This window comes from Haliaeetus albicilla, chromosome 4, assembly GCF_947461875.1.
Source record: "Haliaeetus albicilla chromosome 4, bHalAlb1.1, whole genome shotgun sequence".
Lineage (NCBI taxonomy): Eukaryota > Metazoa > Chordata > Aves > Accipitriformes > Accipitridae > Haliaeetus > Haliaeetus albicilla.
Window position 1 is genome coordinate 13154363 of NC_091486.1, and position 23289 is coordinate 13177651.

The following is a 23289-nucleotide window of genomic DNA, read 5'->3' on the forward strand; positions in this document are numbered from 1 at the left end:
AGCACCGAGCGGGTCCTGCAGGCCACCTCCACGGGGTTTAAAAGACAACAGACCTGATTAACTGCTTCCGCCTTCATTTCTGGTCACACTGGAGCATATCTTCTCTTGACATAAAGGCTCAGGGGAAAGGGTAAATATTCTCCAAGGCTAACCTCAGCCACAGGCTGCTATGCTACTTCCCAGGGATCCCTGAGAGTTAAGCAGCGAGAGAGATTTCTGCTCTATCTTGCCCTCAGAGTGAGTTCTCTCTGCTTTTAACCTCACAGGGAGTCCTGGCTGAGCCGGGCTTCTGAAATTAGCCTTTGAAAAATACACCCCCATCTGCAACGCCACAGACCCCAGCACAGGTCCAGGAACTATCTTTAAGCTAATCACCATATTTATTTAAAATAAACTAACAACAAAAAAATCACATTGTTCCTTATTTCCATTCCAAATCTGGTTTCAGCTTCCAGCTATTGGAGATTACGCTACATGTATATACCCTCTTAGTCAAAACTATATGGTGCAACTGGTAGAAATCAGTGTTGGGAGACGATGGTGCCTCCTACCATCTCTCTTGGGTGGGAGAAGAAGTGAAGGAAGGTGGATCAGCTGGCATCAAGAGATATAAATTACACTTCCTACACCAGCTTGGAGGAACATGGCCCTGAGTAGGTGTTGAAAATTAATCTTCGCCTATTGAAATGTGAAAGAGAGACAACAGCATGGTTGCCTTAAGGTGAAATTGTTGAGAGTTTATGAAAAATACCACCAGAAGGTTTTCTTCTCAATTAAACCATAATTATTCCACATCCAAAAAAGACACCCCTCCCCTCTCCATTGCCAGATGATCAACAAGATTTCGCCTTGGGGAGGGAAGAGAAGTTGCACTGCTTTCCTTCACACTCTTACCCCACTATGGAAGATGACTTTATACTTCAGATTTAGCAATGAAAATGCCAGAGAACAGAGGTTAGATGAAATAGCTTTGAATGTCCAGCTCAGGAAAACAGCACAGCAAGCAAATGATTTCCTAGGATGCAATTTGTATATAAAACATCAGCAAAAGGGATGTAATGCAAAGAGATCTTCCTAAGAAAGGTACATCCCAAAACACTTAAGCTTATGGGGCAGGGATTTTAAAAGCAATGGTGACACTGGCTGTTACTGTGAAGATACATATAAAAGTCAAGTATCAGGAAGGGATACTAGGCAGAATACACAGTTTTTGTCCAAAATCAGAGCAAAAGTGGTTACCAGCTGAGATGCATTCACCTACTTAGAAGTGTGCTGCGATGCTGGCTAACCACAAGCAGTCAGGACCCCAGAAGACAAACCTCCACCATCAGCACAATGCCCCAGTATCAAAGCAATGGGTTCATTTATTAGTAACTTGGAAAGACAGCATCACTTGCCGACTCACCATCTGAAAGGGCACAAGGAGCAGACAGGCAAGCAAGCAATCTTTCACCATAGGTTTCTCTGTTCATTATTTGCCCTTTAAATAAGTTCTCTACCTTCCACAGGATAATAAAAATTGAAGCCAAAAAGTATTTAGGAAGATAAACTTGATAATGAAAACTCTACTGGTAATGATTCAAGTAGCAGAAATACTGTAAGGCACTTTCCAAATGAGAGCCCTGCACTGTATATTAAGCTTATCCAGGCAAGGAAATTAATTTATTTCAGAAGAAATAAACCTGGTGCTTAATTCTTAAAGCTAATTCCTACTGTTAACCCATCATCAGAGGCAAGCAAAGTAAGCCTATAAAAATAAGTTATGCTTCACTCCTATGAGAACTTACCCTGAGACTGTTAAGGGCTTACACATACACTGGAGTCAAGCTTGCAGGACAGTCACCCAACGTGCACACTCAAACGTGGACTTTCACAGCTAAAGTTACAGAAGTCTTTTAAAAGACCACTCTGAATAACTAAATAATCTACAACAGATACCCAGAGAAGAGGAGAATGGGGTGAGTCTCCCTTCAGCTGTCACCTCTCAGCTGCCCCTCGGCCCCCCGGCAGCCATAGCTACTCCTCTGCAATAGTCTCAGTCGTCAAGGGCTTGTTAGGAGAGAGGGAAGGCAATAGTAATGTGAGAAATGAGGCAGCAAATACCCAAGGAAACTAATGTTCCCTTCACATCACATGCCATACATTCACATGAAGATTTTTTTCTGATTGGAATAGCCTTCACAAATGTCTTCTTTAAGAGAGAAGCTAATTTCTCCCTATTGAAGGCGACCATACAGCAATGCATTTTGAACAAATCCCCCAAATTTCACAAAACCCAAGTATCTGCAGTTCAGCTCCTTTCTTTCCTCCTTTAATACTGTCCTGAATACTGCCCTCGATACCCACAACTGCTAGCAACTAAGTTATTCAAAGTACACGCCGTGTCCCCCACAATGGCACCATGGCACAGAGCAAGTCAAGATCCAGCCTGACAGCAGAGTAACCATGAAAACCCCAAAAGTCTGGGTTTGCTTCTCTTTCTCTTACTAAGCTGAACCAGAGCAAGCCAAGGCTCCTCCCTTCAAGTCCCAGCATGGGCAGTAACCAGGCTGCAAGTCATCAGTTCTAGCTGCGATAATCTTGTCTGAGCTGTGTGCTCACCCAGTGGCAGCTGGGTTTTTCTCAACTTGGGGGCCAAAAAACCTGATTGTCTGCCACAAGCCAGGGAATGCCAAAGGCAAAATCCTACTTCCTTCGTGTTAATCAAGTCTTTGCAATGTTCATGTGTCTTTCGTAACCCAGTTCTTGCAATACTGGAGCATCTTGCAGTCTGGATGTGGCTCGCTAGATAAAACTCCCATGCAAGGTGAAATGTTATCTCCACTTCACAGATTGGAAACCGATATAAATATTTAGCAACTTGGGTCATGACTGTACAAATCAAAGCCAGGCAAGGAACTAAACTTTTACATCTCCAGGCCAAGGCTATCGCTTTTATCACTGGATCATCCTTTTTTATGACTTTACCCTGCTCAAAGAGCACAAACTGCTTCAAAAGCACAATAATCTTATATGAACTGTGTGCTCTAGTATCAAAAGACCGACCCAAAAGAGACAATGGACTCAGTCGTTACTGTCTTCACCCTTTTCATTAGGTATCCTATCAAGTTTTACTGCACAAGCTAGTTATTAGCATTTTTATACTCTCCACATTCCTATTTGTATTAAGTACCACTAAAAACCCATATTGATTTTTATTTTTAAAACCTCAAGAAACGTAAGTGGGATGGTCATTAAAGGAAAAATCCATGTCAGCTTCTCCATTTTTCCAAGAACTCCTGTTTTAATGTGTGATTAATCTCCACTGAAAATCATTGCTGGAATTAGTTTAATGATGCAGGTCGTTGCACTTAACTGTCTACACTCCCTGAGATTTTTGGTGATATTCAAATATATGTAATATCAAGCAACATCCTGTTGTAGACTTACATGCTTTCAAATATTGATGAAACTAGTCTGAGTGTCCCAGTCCTCCTCCTCCCTGAAATTAACAGTCAGAACTTGGTCACTTCAGTGGAAGCAGATTCAGGAGCCAAGAATTTACCTGTTTCTAACTAGTTTATAGGAAGGATATATCTGTTCCAGGAGCCTGCCCGTAACGTACAGCTAGAAAGTACACACACACGATGAACAGAAAGTCAGCACAATTTACAGCTGTCCAGGGAAGCATTTTATTATACGTTTCATTAAAAATGCGCTAAGGCAATGTTAAAGTTAGGCACCTAGGGGATGTAGAGAGTCAGGAAACGCGATGCTGAAACTGAAACGGATCTCTTCACCCGTCTGTCTATGCTCTTGAACAGCAACATTCACCATCCCGGTGCCCTTGCACAATTCAATCTTTCAGTGATCGGGGCATTGCAACAGCCCATCCTGCCATCTGCACTGTTTTACCGAGAAACCCAACAGAGCTAGGTACTGCCTGTGGCCTACATAATGGTCCAGAAAGTTTGCCTTGTTCAAAGCTTTCTCTAAGAGCAAGGTGAACATTTTCGCAGCGTCTGGTAGGAACAAGATTGAGCCCACAGCAAGCAATGGATGCCTCCTTGTGTATTGTCCCATGGACCAGCATACACAGCTATATCATGTGGATATGGCATCTGCCAAGCTTCCAAATATACAAACACACGACCAGCCTTACACACTACAAGCTTCCAGTAATCCTTTCAGGCTGCAGCCAAGGCAGCACAGAACAGCTTGCCTTTGTTTTTTTCTGACTACAGCATCACTGAATAACAGGCACAATTGTTTCTTACGCACTGCCCGTACGGAAAGTCCAATTTAAAAAGCAGAGTTCATTCATGAGGTTGGACTGTCAAAGCTTATAAAGACCTTTCAGGAAACTCTAAAGCAAACCCTTGACCGAGGGCTACATCCTGCCAAGTTTTTGGCTTCCAACTCCCTGCCATTTCACACAACTGAAGTGCATTTTGAAAACATGGCTCTTCTCTGCAGCTTCTGGCTTTCAATAAGCTCTTCTCACACACAGTTATCTTCAACGAAGGACTGATCAACATTATACGAGTGGAAATAACGGCAGAGTGCAGATGTGGAGGAACACTAGAGTAGATGCTATTACTGCAGCTGCTGATGCTCCTCCTGGGAAGCTACCTGAGACCCCTCCATGAGGACACCAGACAGATGTACGGCTTCTCTTCAAAACACCTGATTTGGCTGGTGCCAAGGCTGAGGCTCAAAGGCAGACCTTTAGTGATGAAAGAGTATTTTCCACCTGAACTAAACTGATACCATCAACAGAGACAAGCAGAAGCTTCTTATGAAGAGCTACCACTAGATGATGTCAAATAAATCAAGAAGGTTCTTAGCACAGGTCTAATAAGAACAGCTTCCCAGCTACCTACCTTTTGTCTTTATTCTAGAGGCTGTGTATCTGAATGCAGATGCCAAAAGCTCTCTACATAGCCACTAAGCACAGCCAACATTTTATTTTAAAAATCACAGATGTCAGATACAACAGGGACAAAAATTAAAGGCTATTTCCATCCATTCTATATTCAGTGCTGCTTGTTGTCTGGATAACCCACAAGCCTGTAACCTCCACTTGTGCAAGTGCATTGGTTTACATTTAAAAAAAATATCCTTGACTGAATCATGAATTAACATGGAAAAACTTAAGGATTTATTTATTTATCACAGGCTGCCAATGTTAGGCCGCTGCTGACCTGTGCTAGAAAGGCTATTTTTTCAGGCTGCACAGTAAATTAATTCTTCAGCCTTTTCAACTCGTGGCCTTTCTGTTGAGGCTGCCAACAGACGTACCAATTAGCGCTCACTGCAATGGTAGCCTGCTTTCACAAGGAGCTTTCATAGGGAACCAGTGGGGGTCTGAAAGGGAGACTTATTTATTTATAGTTGTAAACCCCAGTTAGAAAAAAAACAGATTTGATTTTGTGCGCACATTTTGGATTTGCTTTACTTTATATTTAACGTGAGCAATGGATTCCTACATCCTAATCTCACCACATGCAGCAGTAAGAAACAAAAACAAGTCTACTGAAACCAATGATGGTGCGCTGGCAGGGAGAGATCCAAGTCCGTTGCTTGGTTAGATGCTGGAGGCCTTCATCTTGTACTGGGCTAATTGGTTGGCATTCTTAATGATGAGTCCACAAAGTGGCTTAAAACCTTGGGGTTTAATGCACCAGAGGGAGGAGGCAAGGAGTGAAGGGTGTGAAACGCTGTTTTTCAAAGCTGAATTGATAAAACAGCTCCCTGTGCAATTAAAAACTTGCACAGCTGAATAGTTGGCTTTGGAAAGCATCAACTGCGTAATTTATGGGGTTGGTTTATAAAGGGAGAGAAAATATCTGAGGACAGGAAAGGAATTTCACGGACATTTCAACAACACATCAAAACTATAGGACATTTTATCATCTCAAGATTTATTTTTGCCCTCCCTTCTATTGTGGGGAGCAAGAAAAGGTATAGCAGGGCTGTGTCTCCAAAGCAGTTTCCAAGAACAAATTGGGGGGGGTAGGGGGGAGCTGCATTTACCCTGCCTTCCCTCCTTATCAAGGGAGGAAAACCATGATGGCTCCAACATCCCACAAAGGGTATTGGCATTTTTTCTAGCCTTAAGTCCTGCAACTACAGCTTATATAAAGTCTCTGAAGAAGTACTATGAAGAAGGCTGGGAAGAAGACAGGTTTAAGATGAATTTAAGCTCATGTACACGGAAGAAATGTTGCAGGAAAAACATTTTAATAGTTTAATCCTTTAAAAAGCAAAGGCACACTCACACTAACAGTACAGCCAAAGCGCCTTTTTACCCTGTTACCTCTGGCATCAGTACTGGACCACAGACTTCACTATGGCTAATGGGGCATGAGATGGAGGAAAAGCAACCCCAAGCAACCATCAGAGGTGACTGACGATCACCGCTAATTAGCATCAGAGACTACTTAGATCTATGCTTGCTGAACATACAGAAAGAGGCTACATACAGCTTATGGTGGCACCAGGACATTATTCTGCATGAGGCTGCAAGAATGGGTACACTTTAAAATGTTCGCAATGTCGTTTGTGTTAACAAAACATAATGAAAAGTAACTCCTCTGCATGAAAAGCAGACACTTTTAGAACCCATTTCTGAATTGACTTTAATTTCAATCCTAGACTTTAAACACCTTTCAGTAGCATTTGAACTGACTTATCAGCGACTTGGTTAGGTTTATTTTGTGCAAGACTCTGAGATGTGCTTTGGAGAACAATGCTGTGAAAAATGTAGAGAGGGCAATTCATGGGGTTTTTATTCCTTTCAGAAAATTGAGTCAGAAAGACTGCAACCTGCACTAATTTGGCAAATATTTCAGACAGAATAATTTTTAAAATTGCATTTGACTCCCAAACAGTTTGATGGGGAAACTGAAAACATAAACAGGGCTTTTTTGTGCTCAAGTGACTCAGGAGCATTTTAAGTCCCAGCGAGTCCCCATATTGCTAAAGCATTTAACAACACTTGACTGGCAGCATAACCCATATTTAGAGACATTCAGAACTCAGCTGTTGTCTTGGGCACCTAAATAAATCGATCAGCTGTAGGCACAGATATCAAGAAGCACATAAAGACATGGAGTCTTTATTCTCATTCCTAGAAGACTATCATAAGGAGCACAGGTGTCTTTATTTATGTTAAGGTACAGAAATAGCTTTGGTTGGTGCAATACATCTGTTACAGACTTGGAAATAGGCCCACTAACGTAACTGTGCTACCTCATGTTAGCAAATATGATCAACCCAAGCAAAAACTCCAAAACCTTTGGGGGAAAGGGACATTCATTTGTTCTTTTGTATAGTGCAGGAGATCTCAGTTCATAACTGAAGGTTTTGGGTCCAACAGCAACACAGAGAAAAAACACTTCAGATGTCTGCAAGACTCCAGTCTGGATATATTCAGGATAACACTACACTCACCACCAGCAATTATGAAATTTCAGCAAAGTGCTTGATTAAGGAGCACGACACTGCACACCCTTCACAGATGGCTGGGGGGAGAGAGAGAGCTTTCAGACTCCTGGCTGGTTGGGTCACTGTTTACCTATGCTAAATATTCAGATTTATTGAACATCCTCTTAAGGGCTTTACAACGGAGTTTCAGAAGGTTAAAAATCCTGCTTCATGTCCCTAGTGACCTGCAAAACAAAAGCAGGATGAACTCCTGCCCACCCACACTCACCCACGTTTCTCAGGGCCAGCAGTAACGACTGGAACCAGCACATTTTCTGTTTAATGGTTGTGCTAAATTATTGCAGTAAAGATATAAGGTCTCTGACAGCAAGAGGTGCAAGTTGCATGCTGCAGACCTTCCTGATGTATTTAAATTCCACGTAGCTGCTCTAGTTGAACCTAGTTATGCTAGGGTGCACTTAACACAAAATGCTCTGACGCCTTTAATTGGGCTAGTAAGTGCAACTGATTGTAAATAATTATAGTGCGGTCCACAGGGATGATCATTAGTAGCCATAGGTATGGAGACCCAACTGGCCACATTTATCACAGTGCCTAATTCTGCAGTTCACAGGTACTTACCAAGGATGTGTTTGGTTCAGCTGTATCTTCAGCACTCAGCAGAGTGGGGGGGTGTGTAGGTGGGCAGGGTGCAGATAAAAAGCTTGCAATTCCCAACACATCTTTCAATACTACACTCTACTAATGCATTGGCCATCTGACCATGCAATTAAAGCATCACTGAAGTAGTTCCTCCCTCTAGTAAAAAGAACTTCTCATGAACACAAGATGGATAGTATGCTAGAAAAACTCCCAAGTCATGTATGCTGCATGGCAACACAGGGTTTTAAGTACTTGCTAATTCCAGGCCAGTGTTGAAATCCCCTTGCTTATTCTTAATTACACAGAAGTATGTCCTCCATTCTGGGCTTATTTTGTACATCTGTTTCAACAATTTTTTTTATTAATACATAATTTTTAGAAAAAACTTTCTCATCCTAAGCTACCAAGGTTAAAACAAGTAAGATGTCCTCTGGTTTTACTGCTTCTTTTACTGGAGTAATTTACCTCCTAATATTCATAAGGTGACTCCATTAGCACATTTAAGAAGTGCTAGGAGAAGATCTTTTAATCATGGAGATAACTGTTTATGATAGTTGTCTGTCGTTAATTAGTTTGCAAGTCTTACACTCTCTGCTGAGGATGCCCTGAGAGGATTCTTACAAACACAGACTTTTACACACGTACAAGCTGGATTCTGCACGTAGGCATACCACTACCACCTGAATGTAAATAAAATGCCCCAAATATTCAAGTTGTACTTAAAATGGAGTTGTTCTGGCAAGGAACATTCTTTATCCCAATTCTGAGCAGCAGGAACATGTTATCAGGAGATTGCAACAGCCCAATTCAGGCATTTGATTTACTTCTAAAACAGCATTTGCCGAAGTACTGCTGTACCTTAGCACAGAATACCCCTCAGTACAAAACATACCTAGCTGGAAATGCCCCTCATCTAGGTCACGTAATATCATTACCCCAAAAATTGTATTACTTGTGTTTTAGAAAATATTAAAAAAAAAAACTGAAGAGAGCCCTGTTCAGATTTATAACTAACTTGAATTTACTATAAAATTTGATTGTAGTTGTGTGTATTCATCTATTTTTAATCTGACTTCCTAAAGGAATAAGGTTTGCAGGGCCAACTGTCCATTTCTTCCCCCTCTGCTTCCTTCCAAACACGACTGGACTCCTTTGCCCATTTACAAACTCAAAAAATGGCAAAGCTTTTAAATACAACTAAATCTCTGTAAATATACAGAAATCTGGGGCTAGAGAGAAAGGACACTTATCCCAAGCCATTGTGCACAGAGAGGGAAAGGAAGGAAATTCAGCAGTTACATTTCTGTTTGGCAGCAGTTGTTCAGCCAAACCAGCAAGCGTACAGCTCCCAAGGAGCAGCAGCCCATGCTGTGGCTTGCACACTGGGGTGCATGGAAATCAGGGGAAGGAAGGATTTGGGCAATGAAGGATAACTCCTGAGCAAACCAGGCTTCATCAGTTCTGCTACTTGTGTTTTGGTTTTCAGACCAGGCGTTAATCTCCAGTCCCACTTTTATTAGTACAAATAATCCAGCGAACACAGTGACAAAACAGCAGTCAGCCACCTGCTTCAGGGGATCAAATCCCAGATATTTCATTGGGCAAAATAAATTCATTATGGTATGTTTTTCAAATGAGTCTTATAAGCAGACCTTCAAAAAAGGCATTTTGGAGCTAACTGCTGCTGGCTTAAAGGGAAGCAGGACTTCAGCCTCTGTGCCGAGACCCTCCGTTGTTCAGCTGTGAGCACACAGCCTGCCTCCAGAGCCCTAACCTCCAAATCTATGCCCATGAAGATGAACATCTCACACAAGTGCAACTGCCAGCACAGCAATGAAAGAAGGCAGAAGCTGTGTATCACCCAACATAGCAGATTTGAGCCTGAACTTTCCATCGCAGACACAAAGAATTGGTAGAACCAGCTATGTAGCTGAAACAAGTTACATCCTAAGTGAACTAAGTGGTTAACGCACTCTTGTACCCAACAGCGTACAGGAGGACGACGTGGCTGGAACAGCTTTCTGAAGGCAACTCGCTGCATTTTATTGCTCAAGCTAAAACCTCAAGTCAAAAAAAAAAATCAGCCCAACGCATTCTCAGCCAAACAGTATCACTACCAGCTCTGCATTAGTTTTCAAAAGTCCTGGGGACTTTCTGAACTTAGATCAAGTTTTGACATACTTCAGCACAATATGTAATCACCATCACCCCTTACCACTGTCAGAGAACAAACCATGTCACAGGAGTGAAAATGCTCAAAATGACACATCAGCAGCCATGAGCAAGGACTCAGGAGCTCACAGTTCTCAGGTTGAGTTGCTCAATCAAACAGAGTTCTGCTTTGAAAGCAAACAACACAGAACACGAGCTGAAAATAGGAAATCGTGCTGTAAAATGATGAGTCCTCAGACTATTTAAGCATCATTACACTCTTCAGTTATGTTTTGACTCACCCTACAAAGTGTCACTTCCAGAAGCACATCTCTGTCCTAAACTTCAAGTCAGCAACTTCACAAATATTTCATGCCTTGTGTATTTAACAATCGTCACAAACAAGAAAAGCCTGGACTTTGTGTTCATGGCTCTGTGAAACCTCCACAGACAATCATCATTGGTTTTGTTAGCAAGCATTTGGCTCAGGGTACAGAATAATAGAAAAAAAACAAACTCACATGGTGCATGGAACATCACTAGCACAGATGAATGATCTTTTATAAACTTGTCGAAGTCCTCATCAGTCAGGTGATAAACTACATTTTCTTCATCTGACCAGGGAGTCTCTGGAGCCTGTGGCTGAGGTGCCTGTGGGCTACAAGACAAACAGACACAGCTTAAAAGCAGCTCTCTGGTGCTAAGCAGTCATTTTGGCAAGTTAGACTGCAAGGAATCACTTTGTGCAGATGTCCGTATATGTATGATGCACTAACCCTACTGAACAGCTTCCACAATTGTACCCACCCAGAACTCATTAGCACTGAAACTCAGATAAAACTAGAGGAGGAATAAAAAAAGTCCACAAGAAGCTCATGAGGACAGATCAGCAATGGAAGGGGACGGAGCGAGGAGATAACCAGACTGCTTGGGTATTACATTATAGAAATCAGATGCATCTTCTGTTACTCTTTTACCTTCCTCAGCAAGATGCTCCCTTTTTCACAGCATTCACACTTTGTAGTTCACAGGAGCCATTGCAAATGAAAGAAAAAAGTAGTGAGCAGCAACAGCGAATCTAACCAGTCACCTTGAATACCAACAGCATGATTAGGGCTGACAGAGAAAGAAGGAGGTGCGTTGTTGGGACCACAAGCTAGCTATGCAGACCATTTCTCCAGGAATATATGGGTTTACCCTGAACAACCCTGTGACCTGGGGAAGCATCGTTACGTCCTCACTTGGCAGTGGGCTTGTAGACCTAATTCAGCAAAGCTACTCAACTGCATGCTTAACCTAGAAGATAACTGACATGTTCTACAGACTTCACTATGATTGCACTTGAGTCTAGCCATCTTTGACGGATCAGAGCCAGAGCTAAAAGACAAGTCTGTGGCAAATCTGGAAACTGAACCCAAGCTCCTCTGGACCAGTTCAGTGTTCATCATCCCGCTGAACAATTGTTCTTGGCTTTTATTAATGTACATTAAAAAGAGAATTTGGCAGATATGAAATAAACTACGCTAATTGATGTTTTATTTATTAAAGCAGTGTTCACATAAAGGACACCCAAACATATGAACATTTGGAGCCAGACTTTGAAGCTATTTTATCCTTGCCAGTTGCAGTAATGAGTTCTAAATACCCCCAAAATTCCCCAAATTCTTTGGCAAAGTACAGGTCTGGATGTGACCCCATCTCTGGTGAAAGCAGATTTACTATTTTTGATTAAATGTATTATTGTGTTAGCTGCCTAGAAAAAGGAATGGCAAACGGATGATAACTCATTTATCCTGCCTTGCTCATTTCTAGGCTGAAAGCCTAATTTGATAAAAAAAAGCAGTAGAAAGATACACAGATTCAGATAGCAAATTCTGTTGATGTAAGCAATGGGTATGATCCAAGAATATTAAGCAATCTATGCAAAACTGTGATGCACACCTCTGCTGCTGCTTATGTGATAAACGAACCAAGAAACAAAATCAAAGCAAAGATTGGAGCTGCACTCGGCCAAGCAGCCAAGAGAGAAAAAGAAGCAGGTCCCCGTCCACAAGCCTACTGTCTAGAAGTTTAGCAGATAATCAGTTTGCTTGTTGCCAAGCCTGTAAGAGAGCCATAATCTGCAGGTATCCTGGCAGAGTGAAGGCTTTCCAGAAAACACCATGACACTTAATGAATTTGGAAGGGGAGTTGGGTTGAGTAGTCAGAGCATGATGAAGACGGACACAGTGGCTACAAAGCACTGGGAGAACGCTGTGTTTAGCAGGGCCTGGCATGACCTATTTCAGTAAGGAATTAGTAAAGCAGGGCACAGGATGTTTATTCAAATGGCCCAATTTAAAATGCTGTGCATGCTAATAAGCCTACACAGGAGTTGGTAAGAAGCACCTCAAGGCCTGGAGGAAGTAACAAGCAAAATCTAAAATGTCATTTAAAACTGAGACAAGGCACATCCAACGCCTGAAGACCAAAAATAGAATGACAGAACTCTGGAAGAGTTATCAAGAGCTAATTCAATTAAGAACAGAGAACAAGTTCTTGATTTAACTGAGTAGCTGGTGCTAAGGAAGGCCCCAAGAGGAGTTCATAAAAACAGCAAGACAAACTAAGCAGCTATTGAAGGCAGCAAGAAGCTGTCTGGCTTGCCTACCACCTAGGCTAATACAGCTGTGTATCAGATTTAAAAAAAAAAAAGGAAAAAAAGAAAAAAGAGAAAGAATTGTGGTATGTACAAGATAGCATCTCTCATGTTAACAACGCTGTGTGTTGGAGTAAGGCTGTATGATGGTTTCTCCCTATTGCCTTATGAAAACATCTGAAAATCCGTAAGATAGTAGCCAGTGCCTATTAGGAAGATAAGAAAGGTTAAGTATCCATAAGACTGATGCATTAGCACACTTCAGCATAAGAAAGAAGCACCTTCAATAAGTAGTAAAAGAAAAGGTGTTGGAGCCCTCCAAACTAGCAGCTCTTATTCTGAGAGGAAAGAACATGGAAAACATCCTTTCAATAACTGAAATAATTCTAACTGCAATTAAGTTATATCATACCCTCCCCCAAAAATTAGCATACATCAACCACTTTCAGCACTCTACCAGTAACATTTAGAGGGGAAAAAACAGGGAAGGGGGAGAGGGAAGAGAAAACAGTTGCTTTTCTGCAGTGTGTACACAAAAAATAGGTCACTTCATACGGCTCAATATCTGCTGGATTCTCTTTCAAGAATCTGTTATGACAGCACATGCATGCACAGTATAAAAATGCACTGGCTTTCCTCACCATGGGCTGCCATATACACTCTGGCACTGCCATGCCCCTGCTCCACAGAGCAACGTCTCACATCCAAGTAACTTTCTGACACAATTTTAATGTTATACTATTCTGAAATATAGTCTATACACCCTGCAGCTATCTAATTACACTCTTTGGCTTTCCTAAAGCTCTTGCCATACCATTTGACTACTTGTACTGCAGATTCCTCAGAGTAATATAGTATTATGCATGTAGCAGATTTACCCCATGTACGGTTTTAATTGCAACATCATTTACTGGCAAAATCCAAGTATGCATAATTTCTCAACGTGGTTTCCTTAAAAGTTGTACTTATTATACAAAAAAGGGGCAAGAAGGCTACTGCTCAGATCATCTTTTGGGAAACTAATAAGCATGCACTAACACTAAGTGAGGACAAACAGCTGTCTTTAGCTCTGGACTGCTGAAATATCAGCCAAAGCCCACAGTGGCTTGTTAGCAGAGATTATCATTGGAAAGAGCTTGCAGCTGTTCTGCTTTGCCTCCAGTAGCTGTTGTGTTCACTTGCCGTCACAGGTCTGATACAAAGGCACTGCATATTACAGGGATTATCTGGATACTATGTGGGCAGACAGGGCTAAAAAACCCACCCCAAACATCTAATGTTTCATATGTGGTAGCCAAGAGAGAACCACATCCTTGCAAAACTGCAAAGCATAATACAGTGCAGGTGATGAATTCATATCCTTGCTCCAAGGGCTAATCATCTCCTCAGCATTGCTGGAGTTGCCATCTTGATCATTTATATCTGATGGCTTAATGGACTAAATGAGGCTTAAAGGCTATGACTAAATTCCTCCTCTTTGATCCACTGGGCAGTACTTGCCTGCAGTGTTTGTATCTCCTGCTGCTAACAGGAATGCTGCTGTCGTTTCATTCGTGGGTTCCCAATCCTGAAACACCTAGCCTACCACTGCTGAAGACCCTGGGCTACCTGCAAGCACACACATCCTCAGCATAGCCCCACTGGTACAGTAAAACACATGTATTCTGAGCCAATTTTGCTAAGCCATATTATCACAATAGTTTGCAACTGTCTGTTCCTTCCCATGCATTCGTTTCCTTTTATTAGCTTCATTTCAAGATTATTTCTGTGGCTGCAGCAAACAAGGGAGGGTTACAAAGATGACATAACGCCCAAGAGCTGGGGCTAACTGCTAATGGTATTTCTCCATCACCAGACTATCTCAGCTCTCTCCAGCTGCTCTATCGGCTTCACTGACAATGTGCTGATTTGCACCAGCTGAAGAGCAACTATACACACACACGCTTTTTCTGTCTCCCTGTCTCAACTGCTAGGCCCATAGGCTCATTCAGCCCTCAAAATATTTATGACTGCAAATAGCTCTCTTTAGGTAGAACAAGATGCTTTCTACACCACTTCATGTCATGACAGGAAACACAGACTTTGCAAAAATGACTAGCAATCCAGGGTGCCTTGATCTCCAGTTTGGCTCTGTGAGACACTTGAAAGGCTCCAGCTAAAGGCTGAAGAACCAATGAGAACTGCACACTTGATATATACATTTTTAATAAAACAACAGAAGTCATACCTTTTGCAAGGTATTAAGTTCAGGCACCCAAGATCGCTGGAAGTTTAAGTTGGCATTTTTAATGAAGCTGAGATCTGTGCATCTGCATTTATTTTGGTCCACACACAGTCTCCCATTACAGACAAAATGCAATCGTGAAATGCAAGGCATGCATGCTAAAAACCAAACATTAGGCAATCTCTCTGTACTAGTTTAGCCAATCTCAGCGGGGTAGTTTTGTTTGCTCTTCTGAGCAGAGGGAATGAGGGAGAGATGGCTGTTCCTAAACCATTACATTCTGTAAATAATGAAGAGTACATAAAAGGTGGAGTGCATGAAGTTCAATGCCTTACTTTTTCAGCCACTCTGCTATATCTGCCGCAGTAGCACCGTAGTTCTCAAAGTGGAACAGGAACTTTCCTTTCCTGTTAAAGCAACAAAACAAGGTTTAGTCCTTGCCCTGGAAGATAAGAATATGCAATTATACTTGAGTGTATGATGATTTCTAAAGTAGTAGCAAAACATAACTGACTCAAAATAGCAGATTGTAGGATATCCCCGGACATTGTATTCCTCCTTTATCCTTTCAAATTCAGCAGAGTAAACATTCATCCCCGCAAGAACCTGAAAAAACAGAGCATAATCGTATTGATTCTTACAATATAGCAGGAACATTACAACTTTTTTTAAAGAGTTAAGTAAAAACAACTTAGCTGTGGGCAGATTCTGATTTCATTCATGTTGCAGTAAAGCAAGGGGATCTCTGTAAAAGGCAGTGAAGTTTTTCTGAATTTGTGCAAGGGGGAAACAGAGCAATATTTGAGTCTAGTCCACAGAAAGCACATGCCAATCAGCTTGTCACCTCCTCCTTGCCCTGGAAGTGTCTCTGTTTCTTTTTATTCTCCCACTAGCAGAAATACCTAAAGGGAATGCTCTCAATCATACTACTTGTGCTCTTCTTTGCATATTTGGATTTTAAGCTACAAGCCTAACTAGATTTCTTTTTTCTTCTTCTGCAAGTACATGGCTTAGTTTGCATCCAAACATTAGCTAGGACACAAGAAGTTCCACCCTCATCTCTCTGGTTTCAACTCCAGCAATGAATTTACAATCTCAGCTAACGTCCAGAAGCTCTAACCAACCAAGCACTGGCATTATCCCAGTTCAAAAATACACTTACTGAATGGCAAGGGGAAATCAGCATTACTTTGATGTGAAAGTAAAACATGCCCTATTTCCATGAGCCCAGGAAATACCACATGGCATTTACATGCTTTAAATATGTTAACTAACCTGACTGGTAGGGTGCAATGAGAATTAAGAATTAACCTTGTCCTACAGATATCAAAAGGGGCACAGAAGCATAGTAGCTTTTCAGACTAGCAAGTGAAACAAAAAGCCTCTCCTTCCCTTCCCTTCCCTCTGTCCCAACCCATCTTCCATCTTAAGAGCCCTTCACACTGAGCTTCAGGGTCAGGGCTTCTACAACTTACCCTGTGCCCTGCAACTTATCCTGTGCCCTGTCCAATTGTATTCAAAAATTTCTGACCTGAAAATTTGAAGATGGGACTGATTCTGAGTTTCTGTGGGCATGGGATTCATACAGAGGTCATTCTGCTGTCAAACCTGCAACCTGTGAGTTGCTGAGATACCACTTCATGATTAACTTAGTTTAATGGCATTGACAGCTTAAATCATTTCAGCAGGGTCTTAATCCAAACCCCTCCTCCTTCCCCCTTCAAAAACAGGATTTTCTCCTTCCAGCTGAAATACCACATCAGAATTTAATACCAGGTTCCTGACTGCAGCAAACTGCACAGACCAACCAAATGTGCTCAGAGCCAGCATGACATAAATCTTAAAGCAGAAAATCCTCGTTTGAAGGTCAACCTTTTCTAAGAATGTGCTGGAAAGTCACAAAAAGATACTTTGTTTTCTCTTCCCTATCCTGAGAAAGGATAAAGGAAAGCTAAGTGAGAAGAGTACAGAAATAGGGTTTATACTGGCAAGCCAAGTCTCTTTCTTTGAATTCTCCTTGTAGTTCCAACAACCAGACTCACTTAATTCATATGATATTATCTAGACCCAGCTCTCCCCTTCCCTTATTCTCTGTGTCACCACTTGAGGGTAGGTAAATGCAATAGGATCAAGACACAGTGGTTGCTTTATAAAGCGACAACCAGGTTCATTAACTAATGCCCTCATAAACACCAGTCTACCAGATTTCATGTTTGCTATGAACTTTCAGAGGATTTCCTAGGTCTTAAATGGGCATTCCAGGCCATTTCAGATACTCTGCTACAATTGCACTGTGTCCACCCAGCCTGCAATGATTGATACAAGTCAGTAACTTGTATGAATACCAGAATGAATCCATCACATGAAGCATAATTAGCAAAAAGCCTATTACAATGGGATTCATTTTTAATGACAAAAATAACAGCTTTAGCTGGCCTATAATGACAGAATTATGTAATATCAGGCTGTCAAGGACCATCAAAATACACCTACTACCCAGGATCCTCCCTCTATACCTAAGTTGTTTGTGCCAGATGTTTAGCTAATTTGCTTTTAGCAAATGACTGACCGACCCTGACTTCAATTTAAGTCCATTACCTCTTGTAATAGCCATAGAAGATGTGAAGATCAGTTTGTTCCTTTCACCTCTGCAGTGACATTTGACATATTTCAACACTTATCTGCTCTCTATCAAGTTACCTATAACCTAAACTGACTCTGAACTTTTCCTAGCTGGCCATGTCTTCTGGGCTTCTGACTGTTCCTGTTCTCCTGTGACCCCTCCCTTGCTTCACAGTTTTCTTGATGGGATTGCTCCAAAATTCATACCTTACACCACCACTTGAAGCCTTCCTAGAGCCAAGTTTAATGAACAGGTTAAACAAAGGCTTCCTTTATTTGATATCTGAAACAAGCATAGGAGCTTGATGGTTTTCAAGTATATATTCTCAAACACATCAAGTCTCATGTGTTTACAAAAAAAAAAAAAAAAAAAAAAAGACAAGCACCAAAGGAAGAAAGCACTTAAGCGCACACTGAAGCTGGTCTTTACCGAGTAAACCATTCCGGCACACTCATGAAGTCCATGGGCATTAAGGAGATGCTGAAGTGCTTTGCTGACCACCAGTTCCTCCCTGCACTGGGCCCATAATTCATCTCTGAGTCACTTGCCAGAGCCCACCCTATCCACAAACCACAGGAATCTCTCGTGCCAAGGATAAAATAAGCCATCCTCTTCTGATTTGGAGCCCCTTTTTTCCTTCTGCACTGGGTGTAATGGAATTATAAGATCTAAACTGAATGTAAGACTAAAAATGCCACCTTGCCTTCCTCTAAGTAACAGTACCAGGACTAAAAACAAACAGTTCCAAGAGAACACAACAACCAGCAACAGGTACAGTTCACCTTTTCATTTTTATGACCTGTTAAATAGGCAATACTGTATTTCATTTTCCTGCTATATAATAGCAATAAGCACTTTTGAGCCTGGCACATCCTGACAGCTAATGACATGTCAGATTAAAAGGCCAAACCTTTCAGTTCATCCAAACCAATCATAAACTTTCCAGCAAAGTCTGATCTGGAGGTCAACATTGCTCTACGGTACCCTGTGGATAATTTATGATGGATACAGTGCAGTTAAGTTTAGAGATGGCAAACTGTGTACACATCCCGCTCAGGAAGCTAATTAGGTCAAATTTAGATGAACAAACTGATTTTTGTGAAAGACACAAGTAGCAGTGGCATAAATGGACTTTCCTCTGAACTGATCCTGCACTAAAAACACTTCAGTGCAAAAAGCACCCCTGACCTGAGCTGCATCGAACACAGGCACTGTCAGTCTCAGAGCTGTGTCACAGCCCTGTCACTCAGCTGTGCAGGATTAGTCTGGATCTACAGAAACCACTTCCAAGTGAGGAAGGAAATAAACTAGAAGAGATCTGGAGTCTAAATTCTCTGGTCTGAATTTAATAAAAGCTGCACATGGACAAGGAAAGGATAACTGCAGGAGAACATAGCGCTCTGCAGCATGCCTTCTCTCTGGCACTACCTCTGTAGGTGATTCTTTACATTCCTAATTCCTGCCCACCCCACACCTCGCAATGCACCCACTGTGCAAGACAGGAGTGCCTACCCAAAGACCACAGCACACGCTCCACCAAGGCGAGATGGCATTAGAAGTGCTGCCTGGCTAGATGAAAACACTCTTGAAAATATCTTCAAGGGTTGTACAGTCTCCTAAATAAATCTGGACAACTCCCACTCATTTCAGCCCTAAACAAACAGGGATTTAGAGAAAACACTTCTGAGAAACAACTAGTTGGGAAAACATGGAAAGTCTGACAGCACTCGGTGCTTATGAGCAGCAATGGCCAGAGCTGCCCCAGCAATGAACAGCAGTGCTTCATCTTCACCTCATCATGTGCTGCCTCTCCGGAGGAAGCCTGTAAACTCAACAGTGAATGATCCAACAGGTAGGATCAGACCAAAGCCAACTAAAGCCATGAAACAACAACCCTATTTCTTTGTCAGTCATGTGTTATTGGTATCATATAAATTATACATTAAGCACATAAAACCTTAACTAGAGAAGTGCCTTTGACTTGCTTTGAGACATCAATACGCCTTATTAGTACAAACAGGCAATTAAATTATTTTGACTGCTGTGAATGGATTTTACTACAGTCAAAACTTACTTTCATTTCAATCCGGTATGAATGCTAACTTTGTTGACAGAGCTATAGTAAAACTGTAAGATTTTATTAATGCTTATGCTTAGTGGCTAGGAGGACAATCAGTAGCTAACATAGGGAACCCCCCCCTCCCATGACACTGATTCTCCACTAAAAAAGTGGATTAATTATTACTATAAAGGCATCCATCCCTGACCCTGCTATGAAATATCAGGCCAACAAGCTGATCGAATCGATTATGGCAAACATTTTTTTTTATCTTTACCAAAATGAGCTCAAAAGGACTACAGACACACAAATTAGAGGCTAAACATAAACCTACATAGTGTCAGAGCCCGTTTTTCCATGGCAAGAACTACACTGGATCTAAAGGGCAAGTGAGTTAACACCTCATTCTCCAAAGTTTTAAAAAGAATAAAAACGAAGAGAGAGAATCCTGACAGGATCTGGAACAGAGTCATTCATTTCTGTTTTGTTTCAACTTGCTTAAAAACTCCCCACTTCAATAAATAGTTGTGGTTTTAAATACTAAAAAAAAAAAAGGTGCATTAAAAGGATTTTTTAAATTTCATATAAATCTTATCTTCTCACTTACATATTTACCCTTCAGTTCTGTGGCTGCCTGCTGATAAGATGGCATCATTCTCTTACAAACACCACACCCTGATAAAAAAGAAATTGTGTAAGTAATATGCCAACAATTCAGCCTGTTCTAAAGGATCTATGTTCCAAACCATATGAAACAACATGTTTTTATATTAAATAAAAATTTAGAACAAAATTCTTTATGTGTTTCACTAAATTATTAGATTATTAGTTTCTAAGAATATTACTTGTTACATGCTGCTAATTTTGCATGTTTTTCAAGCTATTCATTTTCATACTCTTTTCTCATCCCAGTTTCGGAAAGAGTAACACCATCTTATATTCCCCAGGCTCTGAGCTGAGCCCAGAAGGGAACATAAGATGAAACTCGCATATCAAAAGTCAATGGAAGATGTCATGCTTGTGAACTCAAACAAAAAAGCTTTGTGCATTTCTGGTCTTTAAGGGACAGGGGGAGGTACTTCAGGTTCATCCCAGCTTAACAAGTCTTTGAAATTAATTTGAGAAGCATTTCCTAAACACATTAAACAGACATCAAAAGTTAAACAGTGCTCTGTTAATTGAGAAGACATAACTTAGAAGCAGCAACAGCCGTTGTAAGATACAATAGCTTTATGTGCTGAGGAAAAGACAAACGGCGAGTAAGGAAGACCACTGATGTATAGTTGGAGTGTACGAAGAGCTGTTTGGTGACGCTCTGGAGTGCTAAGCAGATTAGCAGTAAATCACCCTGTAAGCAGCAGGTTTCACCCCTGCCAAGTAAAATACGTGCATGCACATGGGAAGGGGCAGGAGTGCAGACAGCATGAAAGGAAGGAAGCTGTGCCCAAGCACTCCAGACACTTATTGTGGAAACTCTTGGGTCCACCACGGGACAGTAGTCAAAATTTTTGTTCCAGTGAAGAGACAAGAATTTTGAAAGTAAATTCCAGAAAGGAGGAACAGATTTTGCAGCCACTGGTTTAGGATCACATCAGCATGCCTGGGAGGAACATCCTCTAATCAGAGGAAAGAGAGCTCTTGTTTCTGCAGTTTCCACTTTTGATCTCTCTGCTCAAATTGCCAGTGAGGTTGTTAAATTAGTGCTGGTCAAAATGACAATTTCTTGGTGGGCACGGACCACTCATTTGAGGCCCGCTGACATCTTGCAGCTTCATCCACACCACTGGACAGACATCAGGAGATACGAGCTGTTAACACCATCTTGTGGATCCTCTGTTTCTTCTCTCTTCAGCAGCCTCAGGCCCCGAACTCTCCCAGCTATAGATCTCCCTCTCTTTCCCTCTTCCACCTCTTACCACTCCCTGGACTCCCTTCTGGAGCACAGGCACATACCAGCCTCCTACACCCAGCCATCAGCCCTACAGTCCTTCCATTCCCAGCTCTGCTACTGCCTCAAACTTGTTACTCCCAAACCCACTTCATTACAACCTCTCCTGCCCATGCATTTTTGGGTTATACTCTTCAGCATGCTGTCAAGCCACACATATCCATGTGCAGACATAAAAGAGTAACCTCAAAAAACTAGTTTTCTTCTGTTCTCTCTTCTTGTATTTTGTGTCAAAAGGGGGGGCTTAATTAAACACATATTAGCTTTTCCACAAGTTAACACCTCCATTTTTAAAGCCCTGTTTTCAATGATGTTATAAACTGCTCCTTTTTGTTGCCAAACCCAGATTGTCTCCTGCAGGAGTCTTCTCTGACAGAGTTAACTACAAATAAATCTGAATGCCTATAAGTATACCTAATTTTTCATCTTTAGTGCTGTCTGACTTTATAATATAGGTCTGAAAGTACAGTGAATGGTCTCCAAATGGCAGGTAATATCTTCTAAGGAAAGCATGCCTTTGCTCTGAGTTGTTTTACCCAGACCAAGCATTCCTGAAATATTAAAGAAACTACATATAAGTTTGCAGTCGCTTTCATCTTCCTCTGCACTGATACGTAATGAAAGAGCCCATTTCCTATGAATCTGCCACAATAAATCTAAAGCCCCTGCTTCCAAAAAAGCAAAGAAATAATGCAGCTGTCTTCTCCGTAGCTTCCCAGACAAATCCTCTGATGTCCTCTCGTGCCAAAGACCTCCCTGAGTCACCCCTTACAAGTAAAGAAAAGCAGAATTTCCTTTAGTGACCAGCCTTGATTTGCTGCTCCCAGTTAAGAAAGGTAACACCTGTATGTAACCAGTAACTTCAGCTGCCCAAAGCCAGTATTTTAATGCAACTGCTGGATGTATTCTGTCTCCAGTAACAGGAGTAAGAAAAGAAAAATTGGACAAGAACCAAGTCAGAAGGTCTGATGTGTTAAATAAAAGATGAGGGAGTTAAGAGTTGTGAAATCAGAGGGGAGAAAAAAAATATTACAAGTAGGCTTCCTTCACAGCAGTTTAGAAAGCAGTAAAAGTATTACAGCACTGAAGACTAGCAGGTGTTTTGCTACTTCAAATGAAGAGAAACTGGAAGGAGGAGGGTTTCTGGGGGGAAGGGTTCAAAGAGAACAAAGGGTTAGATAAGGCACATTTGAGGAAGAGACTCAATTGTAGAAAACAATTATTCATGATACAGGTAAACTGTGAAAGCACTCTGCAGCTGAACTCTCCCTGAAGGGGTGATTTACAGGCAGAGCAGGCCTATCGTCTCCCACTGATGCTAAGGCAGTAGCAACTGGGAATAACCATGCACCATGCCAGTCCACACAGGACCATCCTGCTGCAGAGTCTGAAGGCACAGAGCTGCAACGAATTTAACTGAAAGAAAAAACATTCTCTTAGTGATGCATCAAACTAAGTCTTGGGCAATTTTGGCCATCTTGGCAGTATTCAGATTAGATTAAAAAGGTAGAATGGCGTTTCAGGCAGTAATTACAAGAGAAAATACCCTGAGAAACACCAGAAAATGCTGCCATGA

At 41.5% G+C, this 23289-nt stretch overlaps 1 protein-coding gene across 1 annotated transcript in view; it reads right to left on the reverse strand.

The window, feature by feature from the left end:
- Positions 1-23289, reverse strand: part of PDIA5 (protein disulfide isomerase family A member 5) — a 103569-nt gene that overhangs the window by 40893 nt on the left and 39387 nt on the right. The window contains exons 8-11 of the mRNA XM_069780962.1: positions 20373-20440; positions 15598-15689; positions 15419-15490; positions 10743-10879 (exon numbers count right to left, since the gene is read on the reverse strand). Coding sequence (XP_069637063.1) covers positions 10743-10879; positions 15419-15490; positions 15598-15689; positions 20373-20440 — 369 coding nt within the window. The remainder of the gene's footprint in view (positions 1-10742; positions 10880-15418; positions 15491-15597; positions 15690-20372; positions 20441-23289) is intronic.